The sequence below is a fragment of the Vicia villosa genome, linkage group LG4 (assembly GCF_029867415.1).
Source record: "Vicia villosa cultivar HV-30 ecotype Madison, WI linkage group LG4, Vvil1.0, whole genome shotgun sequence".
NCBI lineage: Eukaryota > Viridiplantae > Streptophyta > Magnoliopsida > Fabales > Fabaceae > Vicia > Vicia villosa.
In genome coordinates, this window is record NC_081183.1 from 89,208,620 (window position 1) to 89,222,282 (window position 13,663).

The 13,663-nt window shown below is 33.9% G+C and overlaps 1 protein-coding gene across 1 annotated transcript; it reads left to right on the top strand.

Annotated features, from left to right (window-relative positions):
* The first annotated feature begins 11,011 nt into the window (after window positions 1-11,011).
* On the top strand, window positions 11,012-11,854 carry LOC131597491 (protein INAPERTURATE POLLEN1-like). The gene has a single exon (XM_058870187.1). It carries the CDS (start codon window positions 11,012-11,014, stop codon window positions 11,852-11,854), a length of 843 nt encoding a protein of 280 aa, XP_058726170.1.
* The last annotated feature ends 1,809 nt before the right edge of the window (window positions 11,855-13,663 follow it).

The following is a 13,663-nucleotide window of genomic DNA, read 5'->3' on the forward strand; positions in this document are numbered from 1 at the left end:
TGATTTTAAAAACTTCTGTGGGTTTTATTCGCTCTTTCTCCCATTCCTTTTTGGAAACAGTAAAGCGCGGTGGCGACTCTGTTTAAAACAAATGAGCTAAGTATTTTCCATGGCTTTAGCCTCACCAATTTCACCACTACAGGTTTGATCAAGGGTGTTCCTAAACATTTAGGAAGCTTTTATACACTACTTAATTGATTAAATCCATTAGCTAATTGATTAGAGAAAGACAAAAAACTTTTTAATCGATTAAGAATGCGTATAATTGATTAAGAGCGACAACACCGACTTGGACTCAATGAAGCTACTAAATCTTCATCACAATGAATCACCTGCACGTTACCAGTATAAAGGTAACAGCGAAACAAAAGAAAGGGTGAGATATCAAATCAATATAAACAAGTGTATGATAAATAATATATTAGATTAGACCATACAAATATCACCATTTTATAACCACATTTATGCAACAACCGACAACCAACTTAATAACAACAACAAGACAACTTTAATTGACCATCACATCAGCATAATAACTTAAATCAGCACAACTTAATAACAACAACTTATTTTAACACACAACTCAAGATGTGACTCAACTATGCACATGCATGTGGTACCATTGGAGCAGAACTTCCAACTTAATAACGGAGCAAAACTCCCAACTTAGAAAATTGCCAGTTAATAAAGACATCAAGACAAAAGCCTTCGTCGCTAATTTTCCAATCCAGGCCGTCACAAAAATGCAAATGTATGTGACCCAATGAATGTAACAATCACATACAACAACAACAATCATCGTCACAAAAGGTATAAGCCTATATCGTCACGATACCAATAAACAGAGGTACTCATCGTCACTTCAACACTGGCCATAGGCCTACAACTTAATCAATGCATCAACAATAACTTATAAGAATAGCAACTCAATTCAATCAACATTGGTTATAATGCCTACAACTTAATAATGTTCATAAATTGGAACAATTCAAATTATTCAACTGTACCTGCAAATCAACATGTTCGATATAATTCAAACCAAATAAACCAACCAAAAATACCTACTAACATATATTAATTACCCCTGAAAAGTTTTGATTAATTCTGGACAACTAAGTTTACCGCATAATTAGGCTAATTCGACAAAATCGGTATTATTTTTACTTCTTGCATAACTACTGAATAATACTGCTATGGTTCTACTAATTACCATACTGTTTCTGCAAATGCTTCTAATTATTTTCTGTTATTAAAACTATATTGTCATCAAAATACACTACTATTGTCACTTTAGTATTTCTGCTATTATGCTACTATTTACCATATGTCTCTGCTAATTGCACTACTCCTACAATTTATATTAATTCTATTTATCCGCTTCCATACAACTCTATTAGTATGCTATTACTAAATATAATCCTGCAATTGTTTTATTCAAATTATAGTGGCTAAATATATTACTAAAGTTATGAAGCCATAATCTAAAGGTCAAATAGGAACAACAACTTTCATTGGCCCCCACCACTACTAAGGGACGATCGTCCCTCCCTCTTTCCTCTTCAAGGGCACCCGCCCTCCTGTCCCTCATCACCCACTCTCTAGGTGGCCCCCGTCCCAAACCCAAACTTCTTCTTCTTCATTCTTACGAAACTGCACCTATTAATTTTCTATTTTCATTCGGTCTCCAGTGTCTTCTTCCACCACATATTTATATATTCAAATACTGATTCTCAATCATGCTTCGATTCAGAAATCCCACAATACAATATACAATCGAAACACGGTATCAATAGCAGCAACAACCACAATTTCATCAATATAGTTCCATCAATAATAATTGACCTTTTTATCAGATTCATCAACTCAATTCAACACAGATCAACAAACACAGAGGCAATACTTTATACAACCCAACCCATATATGGTTTATCATATACCCGGTTATAGAGATTGAACCCCACCCTTACCTTGGATTGATGGTCTCTCTATAATTATCCGGTCAAATCCGCTTTGTCGCAGCTTCCAACTTTTCCTCCTCTGCACTTTTTCACGATCCATCTTCTTCTCCAAAACCCTTATTCTTCTTCTCTTCCTACTGATGGAATAAAACCAAATATTTTCCTTTTTAACCAAATAATAATAATAATAATATTCTTATTTGGCCTAACAACACACCTCCCATTCCTACTACCATCAACACTTAATTAAGCCCATAATAATATTGTCTTATAATACCCCAATAAATTAATACTACATTATTTTCTACAACTTAATCAATCCATCAATTAAATAATATCTCAAAGTATTTTGCCAATAATTCCAACTTCAACATTTTTAACAATTAAATCCGCAATAATTTAATTGAATAATTAATTAAATTATCGGGGCGTTACAAGTTCAGTCGGCAGAATAGAGCGGTCTCCAATCCAAGGTAAGGGTGGGGTTCTGACTCTATAATGGGGCATATGATGAATAGTATGTGGGATTGGGTTTGTAAAATTGCTCATGTTTTGTGTTTGATTTGTTATGGCTGATATTGAAAAATTATTCTATGTTGATTGGGTATAATTTTGTTTTGTTGTAATGGTGTTGAATTGGTTAAATTGAAAAACTGTAATTACCGTTGAAGTCTGTAGGTAGAAGGAACAAAAAAAAGAGAACTATGGGGGAGTCCACCCCATTGTGTGTGTGTGCATGGTGGTGAGTGCCACTTGGTTGGTAGAGAAGGGGGCGCCCATCCCCTAAGATATTGAGAAAAGGGAGCGTTTGCTCCCATGGTTATGAAGGAAATGGGCACTCACCCATAGTACATGTGGTGACTGCCACCATTTGTTTCATAGTGCCTTTATTCTATTAAATTAATTTAGGTACATGTAGTTAGTAGTACTAATTTCCACCTAATTGCTTCATTATTTATATTGTAATGTCATCTTAATAAATAATAGTATATGACATACTGAGACTTTAGTGTTAGAAATAGTACCGATAGGTTTTAGAAACAAGAAAAATTGGCTTGTACTTGTTTGGATAGATTTAACATGTAGCTGAATATCATTACGGTACTGTAGCACATCGTATTCTAAGATCTATGCTATATGGTTTTCATTAACACATTATAATATAACTTAATATGAGAATCATGTTTAAGATTTCTAATTTCAGTAAAGAAAATATTGGTAACTGTAGCAGACATTAGCAGAAGAATTAAAAAGCAGAATAATAGTGAAATTATACAGTAGCAGTAAAATATCAGAGTCAGTAGCAGCCAATTTATTTAGCAGGTTTTGGAAGATTAATTTTGGTAACAGTATGAATAGTAGACTTAATTAAATTAACAGAGACTTAATAAGACATATTAGTACCAAGTAGAAATGATAGAATTCGTAATCGATAACTAATTGGCCGGTATAGTTGAGTCGTATGAGTAATTACGGAACATTTTTTGCGTATTTTGGTTGATTCGATGTGTTGTATATTTTGCCGAAAAATGGAGAATTTCTGTTGTTGTTGAATTTTGTTGAATTGCCTCTAATTATTCGCAAATATTAAGTTGTACGCCCATGGCCAATGGCGATTTGTTTATGTGTTGCTGCTGAATTATATTCGTTGTAATGTTGTTTATAATCGTTGTTGTTGTTGCTAATATGTTGTAGTTGTCGATAATTGTTGTTGTTGCTTTTAATAAGATCTGTTGATAATTGTTGTTGTTGTTGGTATGTTGTTGATAATTGTTGATGTCGTCGTTGTGTTGTTGTTGTTTTGTTGCATCAAATTCTTGGCAGATAAGTTGTAGGCTTACGGGTGTGCTGACATATTGTAGTTGTGCCTATTTATTGGCAAGACTAAGTTGTTGGCTCATGGCCAATGTTGTTTTGATTGTTGAGATGCAATTATTTTATTGTGCTGTTGTTGTAATGATGTGATGACAAAGATGAAACAGCTTATAATAATAAACATGTGACAATGTGATGTTGATGATTTGCCTCTATTTATTGGCAGAATATAAGTTGGAGGTTTTGCCTCGTTGATGTTTAAGTTGTTGTTGTTGTTGTTGAAGTTGCATTTTGTGGTGTCGCATTTCATCGAGTCACATACATTTGCATATTTTGCGACAACCTGGACTGACAAACTGTGATGAAGGCTTATGCCTTGTTGATGCCTATATTAATTGGAATTTATTAAGTTGGGAGTTCTGCTCTGTTATTAAGTTGGGAGTTATGCTCCATTATTAAGTTAGGAGTTTTACTCTGTTATTAAGTTGGAAGTTTTTCTCCAATGGTACCACATGCATGTGCATTGTACGAGTCGCATTTCGAGTTGCATCTTTTGAGTTGTTGTGATGATGAACAAGTGGTTATATCATGTTGATGTTTTTGTTGTGTTATTATGTGGATGATTTTGTTGTGATAATATGCTGATGATTTTGATGTGATAATATGCTGATGATTTGGTTGTGATATTATGTTGAGGATTTGTTGTGATAACTGTTGTCTGAAAGTTGTGAAGTGGTGATTTTATATAATCTGATCTAATATATTGGTTATCATAAACTCAGTTATATGGTTCAATATCTCACCCCTTCTATTTGAATGTTACCCCTATATTGGTAACGTACATGTAATCCAAGGCAAATACTGCTTACCTTCATTAGCTCGGGTCAGGTGTTGGTCGCTCTGATACGTAATACTCGGGAGGGGGGATGAACGCGTGTTTTCTTTAGTGTTGGGTTTTATTATGTTGCTGGATTTTTAAGTTGTTTTCATTAAAGACTTGATGTCTTGAAGTTGTTTTGAGTTGGACATGAGATTATGTCATTTTAAATTGAGTTTTGTGAATCCGCTGCATAGTAATGAAATTGTTTTGAATTTTAAAGACTAAATAGGTTGTTATCGGTTCATCTGGAAATGATGTGTTATGTATCTATTTTAAGTGCCACTAAATTCCGTTGTTTTACGAAGTAGATGTAGCATCCTATTCGTATGTTAAAATTTTATAACTCTGATTTTTATAATATTCGCTGGGTAGAAATGGGGTGTTACAATATTCTTCTCCAACGCAACACCAAGTTATAATCAAAGGTCTAAATCTATCAGTTTCAAAGGTTTTTGCTTATGAATCCATCAAATTCAGGGTTTATCTCCATAAATTCACACTCTTCTGATATCTACGATTTCGATTTTCATTATTCACTTATGAATCTTTAATATAATTTTTTTCTTCAGGATTTGGCTTTTTTGAGTTGATCTCTTCATGTTGATTCTTGCTTCGCGATGATTTGTTATTGTTAGATGAAGTGTTGTTGCTACTGTTTGTTTGAATAAAGGTAAGTTTATGTGCTGTTAAAAATTTATTTTCCTGCTTGATGAGATTGAAATGTAGCCTTCCATGGTATGTTTTCATGCTTAGTAAGATGACAATAAATAAACTCTAATTTTGCTCTATGTAAATATTTACTTACTTTTACGCCATGTCTTTATTTTACAAGATATGCCTTTTGTTTATGTTTTGACATTTGAACCTGTGAATCTGGCTGCTTATTCACATAGTTTTTTGGCAGGAGAAGAAGGTAATTGCTGACATTAGGAAAATGATGGGTGTCCAAGTTATTTTAAAAGGATCAATGAACAGTTTAAACCCATACTTTTCAAGTTCTTAAGGTTTCTACAGCTTCTATATGATGTATATGAAGTGTTTGAATGGTTAGTTTGCAAAGAACTTGAGAGAAACTCAGAATTTACAAGTTTGTGCAAAGTGAAAAAATGGAGCTTTCAAGTGAGGTCGTGATTTTGAGATTTTTTGTGTCTTTCATTTTAGAGGCAAGGGCCTCTATTTATAGGCACAAAATCTAATTTGTGAGTTAAGGAATTGGTTCATTTGAAGTTACCAAGCTCAAGTTGACTTAGTTGGCTTAATGGGAAGTTATCTTGAAAGTCATGGTTACAAGGTGATCAAGCATGTTTTGTAGGTTATAAATGGTTGCTTTTTGGATCTAAAATGTTTTGTGATCAGAAGCAACCAAGTATGGGCTCAATGCTTAAATTTTTGTGATTAATGTGACTTCTCAAGAATGACAACGGTGCCTTTAGTGCAAAAATGGAATGTTTTGATGGACAAACCCTTAACCATTTGGATAATGCTTCAATTAATGGTGTAAAGATCAGATTATAACAAGATTTTGGGGTGATGTAGGTATGCAAACTTATTAGTAGATGAATGGTTTGAGAATTGCAACTTGGTTGAACATGGAAATGGTCCTCAAGAACAACTTCATGGTGCCATATTCACAAATTCGATTCTCTTAGCTCACACATGATAAATTCATGCTCTTGGACTTTTTAGAAAGCTTATAACATCCTCTTCAACTTTCATGTTTGGATTTTTTTCTTGAATAAAAAAGGATCATTGTGAAAAATGGCCTCAAAGTCAAGAAATTTTATGGATCAAAATTGTCTTGAAAATTTCTCTAAGTGTTTTCTTTTGAGACATCATGTTCATGGCTTCATAACTCAAAATCCTTGCACCTTATCGGAATCCATCCTCTAGGTCAAAGTTGTTGTATGAAATTTCCTCTTCAATTTGATCTTTGGAGCATGAAAAATGGTGGCTTGATGAAGAAGTTACAAGTCTTCATAGTTGAGTACTTGAACATGGAGATTTTCATAACTTAAAGATTTTTTTTCCAAAAAACTCTAGTTTCAATTTGAAACTTTTGACTTATTTTCTTGATTAAAATTGATCAAATGACCTTAATAATGATATTTTCATGATCTTTGACCTTAGAAGTCCATAGTTGACCAAAAATTCCAAAAGTCAAAGGTAAACCTTAAACATTTGATTTTTATCAATTGAATTGCAATCTTTCCAATGCCAATTGAATCAAGCTCTTATAGCCAAATTAGTGATATGAATGAGCTATAATGAAGTATTTGAGGTCCTTGAATCATGTTTTGAGCCACAAGACCATGCTTTGACCAAAAGTCAACCTTTTTAATGAATTAGGTCAAAATCCTAATTGGTGTACTAGATGAACTTGAAAGTTGATGATCTTGATTTGAAGCATTCTTGAGCCTAAATATTGATGAGGGAAATCAATTTAAAATATGAGAATCTTGAGTCCCTTTGTGAGCCATAAAACCCCAATTGCCTGAGCTCCTTGATCAATCACACCTATCTTGTGAAAGAAGTAAACAAGCAAACACATCTTTTGTATTTTGGGGGTTAGTGATGATGAATGATTTCTAGATGAGATGAATGATGATGATAAATGAAGTGGGATATTTGGGTCAAAAATTGGGGTATGACAACGAGGATGATAAGTTAATGGATATTTTGAAATAGGTTCAACCAAATTGGCGAGACTCATCAAGGTTTTGAATACAAACATGGATGCTTGGTAACCTACTTGAGGTGTTTTACTATTGATGAACTCAAGACATGGATGATATGGGTTTATTTGACGGAGTATTGATTTAATACTACCTATCATAATTCAGCAAGAAAGACTAGTCCATTAGAAACATTTTATGGAAAAATACCTCCTACAATCACACGATAAAGATAGGGACAAACGAGGGTTAAATTTATGCAGAGGGAATTATTGGATAGAGATGAACCAATGAAATAGTTGTATGAACATTTGATAAGGGCAAAAGGGCATAGAAGAGAGTTGGTAGACAATAAAAGAAAATAATGAAGCTTTGAGATAAATGAATGGTTCTTTGTTAACCTGGGGGCATATTGCCAACAATTTGTTGTAACCAAGATTAATAATAAGTTAGTTGTACGCAATTATGGGCCTTATTTTGTGATAAAGAAGGTGGGTGTGATGGCATACAAGCTTAAGCTCCCTATTGAGTCCAAAGTGCATCTTATTTTCCATGTCTCACTTTTGAAGAAAATGGTGGGGGAGTACCAAGTAGAAGAGAAGATACTTGATAACTTGACTAGTAATTATACTGAACAAGTCGAAGCAGATTAGGTACTATCCTAGTGTACTGTGCATTAGAATAAGGAAGAAGAGGTGCAAGTGTTAGTGGAGCGGAGGGACAAGATGACTGAAGAAGCTACTTGGGAAGACGTGATTACAATTAAGAGCAAATTTCCTAAATTTGGCCTTGAGGACAGAGCATTTGGTTTAAAAAGTGGTATTGTTAGGGGTGCAACTAGCGAATAAGCCCACAATTAGATTAATGAGCCTAAAAAGTGGTTAGTCTATTCTAGAAGACTTAAGAATGAGTTGGTTACTAATCCATAAGTCTTTGATGATGTGAATTACTTGGGATAGTCGTAACTATCCTCAATATAAGGGGTTGAGTGAGTGAGTGTAGCTTACCTTAGTTTTTAGCTTAAGTTAGTTATGAGTATTAGGTTGCGAGTTTCTTATAGAAGTTATAGATCCATGGGAGATATAGGATTATATCTTCTCTATAATTCTTTGTTTGTTGAATCAATAAACAACTTTATTCACTCATTTTATTACTCTTATTCCCCCTATCTATCTCTCTCTAGGACGAGCATTTGATAAACATGATCTAGCTATTAAAACTGATGTTTGAGATTATTCTAATATGGAACTGGAAATACTTGGTGAAATGATAAAGGAGAGTCTTGATGCAGTGGGACAATTCTTCAATGTGCGGCGCAAAGGTAGGTCTGCATGGTTAGCACTCTAAAGTCCAAGTCAGTAAAAAAATAAAAAGTATAGTGAATTATGATACAGAGAATACCTCAGATATCACGTGGGATGCCTCATATATAAAGGGACGTTATGGACGTCCCTTGATAGATTAACTTTGGACGAATAATTGAGGCTATCCCTTTTTGGATCCATGGTCGATCCAAATCAGAGATAAAATCAATTTTAAATGAGACAATTTGTTTATAGACCCCCATGCCTTCTTGCCAACCCCTAACGAAATTTCATAAATGCTCATATAATTCGGAGATGCATCAACAACATCAAAGGACTCAAAGGCTCACTCAATGTCACACTAAAAGCTTCAAACAAAGTGTAAGTTTCTAAACTTTAAACTCTATCATTGATAATCTTGTTAGGGCTACTAGAAATTAACAAAATGTAGTTAGTTGAATTTATTCGCAACATGTAGTAGTGTTTGGTTGGTAAAAATTGGATTTTTTAATGGTTTAGGTCAAGAAATGGGGATTGTAAAAATGGAGAATCGCAGGCGTTTTCGGAAGTGCATTTCCGAAATCACCTCTGACCAGTTTCAGAAATGCACTTCCGAATTTAGTTTGAACTGTTTTTTTTATTTTTTGAATTGTTTCAACGTCTTACGTGGTGCAATTTTTTCATGAAAATGTCAAGAATCAGGCACGACTTAGACAGGGTAGGGAAACCCAGACGACATCGGCTCGACACGAGTGTGCTACACAGTTAGTAGCGACACGAGAACGGGGTCGAGTACAAGTATACGTCCAAATGGATGAGGCGCCTGCTAGTTCCTCATCAGGATCGAGGAGTAGGCTGACTCGGGCGTCTTCTTCGCGTGAGGTTGAGGAACACCAGGAGGAGGTGTTGGACAGAGGGATCATGCAGCGGGGCGGTGATGAGGCGATTGCCGTCATGGAGAGGGTTGTCAGAGAGGCGACTGGTGCGGCGGCGTATAGTAGGCAGAGGAGATCGTAGGGTGTTTGTATTAGGCAAACTCAGTAGCAGTTTCCTATTTATATTTTATTCATGACTTTTTTGTATTCGTGTTGTAATATTTTGACACTGAGCACTTACTCGTACAACTATTTTCGTATTTATAATATTGATATTTTATTCTAATTTACGTGTTATATTTTGTCGATTCTGTTATATTTTGTCGATTAATGTAAAATATGGGATTAATCATTGTTTTGAAAAAAAATAGAAAAACTCAGAGCATATTTCAGAGATGCATCTCCGAAACTGGTCCATAGGTGATTTCAGAGATGCATATTCGAAAACACCCAAAAAATGGGTGACTTCGGAGATGTATCTCCGAAATTATTGAAAATGTGAAAATTGGAGCCTTCGAAGATGCATCTCCGAAATTTAGAGGTATTTAAGGGTTTTCAGCAGGTATTTCCCCTATAAAATTTATAAAGAAATTATCATAAATTATTGTTAAATAGGTGATTGATGTTCCAACTTAACTAACTAAGGAACTTTAAATAAGTGAGAAAATCATTCGCAGAAAAGTTTATAAAAAAACTATTTATAAAAACTTCAATTGAAACTTTAATTTAAATAGTTATTTTTAAAATGTTATTTTGAATATTTTATTGAAATTTTTTTGAATATTAAAATTACATAAAAAAAATCACTTAATTTTAAAACTATTTCAAATAATTTATTTATAAAAATTATTTTTGAAATATAATTTTTTTTAAAATTATCATTTTGACTATGTTTTAATCTTCAATAATGTATGTTTATTAAAAAAAAACTTCAATAATGTATATTTATGTTATAAAATATCAAAAATACTCTTTTAATTTAAAAAATATATAAAAATTTATAATATTTTAAAAAATATTTTTATAAAAGTCATTTTTGAAATTAAATAAAAAAATCTATTTTTCAAAGCTAAAACATACATGCCTAATTTGTATTATAATTTAAGAAGACATAGTTTTACAAGCCTAAGTATGAAAGTTATCTTAAACTAACTAAAGCCCAAGTTAAAGTTTTCCATGATATAATAACAATTTCATAAAACTCATAAAACTGTTAACAGGGATTTAAAAACTCCCAAAAAATATATCATTTTCAAAAAATCTTCTAAAACTCTTAAGAGGGTTTTTATGCCTTATACCATAGAGTTAATTAAGATCTCTATCTACATTTAAGGTGATTAACAAATGCTAATTGTGTTTAACCATAATTAACCTTTTCTGTTAGTTCACTTTCAAATTTCTGTTATAACTAACTTTGGTTCCCATTCTCCAAAACAAAACAGTTATCATTCCATTCTGCAAAACAAGATTCATCTCCAAGAAAAGAAGAAGAACCAGAATCACAAAAATGCTGAAATCAGTATTCACCAGACAGAAGCAACACACTTCACCACGTCCATTCAAAGAATACTACACAGAATGGTTCAACACCCTCAAAAACAACCACCTCCCGTTGCTCCGTCGCTCGATCTCCGGCGACTCATTAACCCTTCTCTCAACCCACGTTGAGCTTCTCCACCAGCATTTCCAATCTTACTACCACGCCCTCGACGCGGCCGCTACAACCGATGCTTCGCAGATTCTCAACCAAGACTGGCGTAACTCCTTGGAAAAGCCTCTCCTTTGGATCTCCGACATCCACCCTTTCGTCTTCACAAACCTCGCGCGGTCTTTTCTTGAGGACGAAGAAATCGAATCAGACGAGAACATGTCTGGTTCGATCTCTTCTGATCGTCCGTGGCAGATATCCATGGCGTGGAGGAACCCGTCGGAGACTTTGATAACGCGCATGGAACAGATCGAATGCGGGCTGAAATCCATCGTCCCAACGCTGAACGAAAGGATAGCACGCGCGGAAGGAGGATTCCTCGACCGTGTTGTCGGAGACTGGTTTTCGTGTAGGGATCGCAGCGATAATAAAGGGAAAGTTGCTGTGGGAAATGATGTGAAGGCTTACATGGAAGAGTTTGTTAGTGTTTTTCTCTATGCAAACAGATTGAGGAGAAGTGTTCTTGTTGATATTATTAGTGCTGCTTCTGTTTATCAATCTGCTTTGTTTCTTGAAGGGTTGTCCAAGTTTCTTATTGGGTTGAAAGATCATGATTTGGTTAATTCTGTTGAACATTCCAAGAGCTTTTGTTTTGATCATGGTAAAGATCATAAGGAGTTTTGTGGTTCAAGGTGTCACTGATTGGTTCAAGAATCATGTTTTGAGGGTGTGTATGTAATGTATGATAGTTTGAGTTCATGTTAAGTCTTTTCTTTTGCTATTGATTTGTAGTGTTGAATATTGAGATGGCACAGTTTTTGTGTTCAGTGATTATAATGTAATGTGTTTAGGAAATTATGATGTAGCAGAATAGATAATTTCTGATATGATAAGTAAAGAAATTGCAGTTACTGTATTTGATTTTGGTTTGTGATCATAAATAGTTCTGTGGTTAATGGTGTCACCAAATTCGGTATGAAAACAAAGTAGTATGGCTACAATTGCGGTTAGGGACCGCGTTTTAGAACTATGATCGGAATATCAAAGTTCACGGTATAAGTGCAATTTGCAATCGCAGTTTTAAACCATGATGAGAGTAACATATAATAAATTTCATAAGTTTGTTTAGTTCATAGGACCACTCAACTTATTTATAGGCCTAAGTGAAATACTAATGTTACAAAGGTTTATATTTCTAACATGTTTTAGTTAAAAGTCTTAAGCTCTCCAATTACACTCAAACAGCATTCTCCAATTACATAGTTACAACATTAAGCCTAATCAACATTCCCCTAATTTGAACATATGCTAGCATAAACACACTAACAACAAACAAAATATCAAACAATGACTAATTATTAATTAATCTCAATTAGATCAAACACACCAAGCCTAGCCATTAGTTTACAGAATGAATTCAGTCTAAAAGGAGTGTCACATTATTTCGTTCTGACACCCCATTTTGTTGTGGAGTGTAGAATGCAGTTAGTGGCCTTTTGATCCCATGGAAGTTGCACAAATCATTTAGATGCAGTGGATGTAAATTCACCTCTATTCTTTTTCCACTAAGGCCTTGAATATTTTGAAAATATCAAATGAATAGTCTTTGCACTGAAGTCATCAGTGAAGGTTATGAAGTATCTGCGGCTTGATAGATCTTCATATTGACTCTCCATAATGCTTTATTAGGAATATCTTATCTAAGTTGTTTTCCTATCATGCAATCAGTGCAAGTCTCTTTCACTTCTTTCAGTTCAGGTAGAACTTTTACCATTTCCTTTTTTTCTTAAAGTATTCAAGCCTTGGAAACTAAAATGGCCATATATGTAATGCCTAGTTGTGTGTTATCTTCTATTTCACCTTTCAGGCAAATGGGAATCATCATAAGAGTAAATATGACAAACATTCAATTACATGACATTTGAGTAAACATAAACATTCCCTTGTCCGCATGATAAATCTTGCAGGTACCATTTTTGAATACTATGGTCAGATTCATCTGTTACAATTGTCCAAAATTCAATAGATTGTTCTTCAAGCCGAGTAGGTAATACACATTTGATTTGAGTAATTCAACTTCTGTATAGTTTCAAGTTTCCTTTACCCATAACAGACATTTTTTAACCATATCCTCACCTGACTGGTGAAGTTGCATTGTGTTTGCCTTTTGCGTTTATGTTTTGATTGCTTGTCTTTTAACTTTTTGTTTTGTTTATATCGTTACTGTGTCTCCACTGATTGCACATCTTAAGGTTGACTTTTAAATTCGTTTTTACACATGGGTAAATCGATATGTTTGGTTATAGTTTCAGCAATATACTTCAAGTCAATCTAATGAGTTTTCGGATTAAGAACTATATTTGATAATGGTTCAAGTCATGACAATGTTAGAATCTCAAAATTACTTTACATTTTGTAAAAATTGAGATTCTAGAAGTGTGATTTGAATCACACTATTACATGACTCGAATCAAGATTACACAATGGTCAAAGATTGCTTTCATGTTTCCA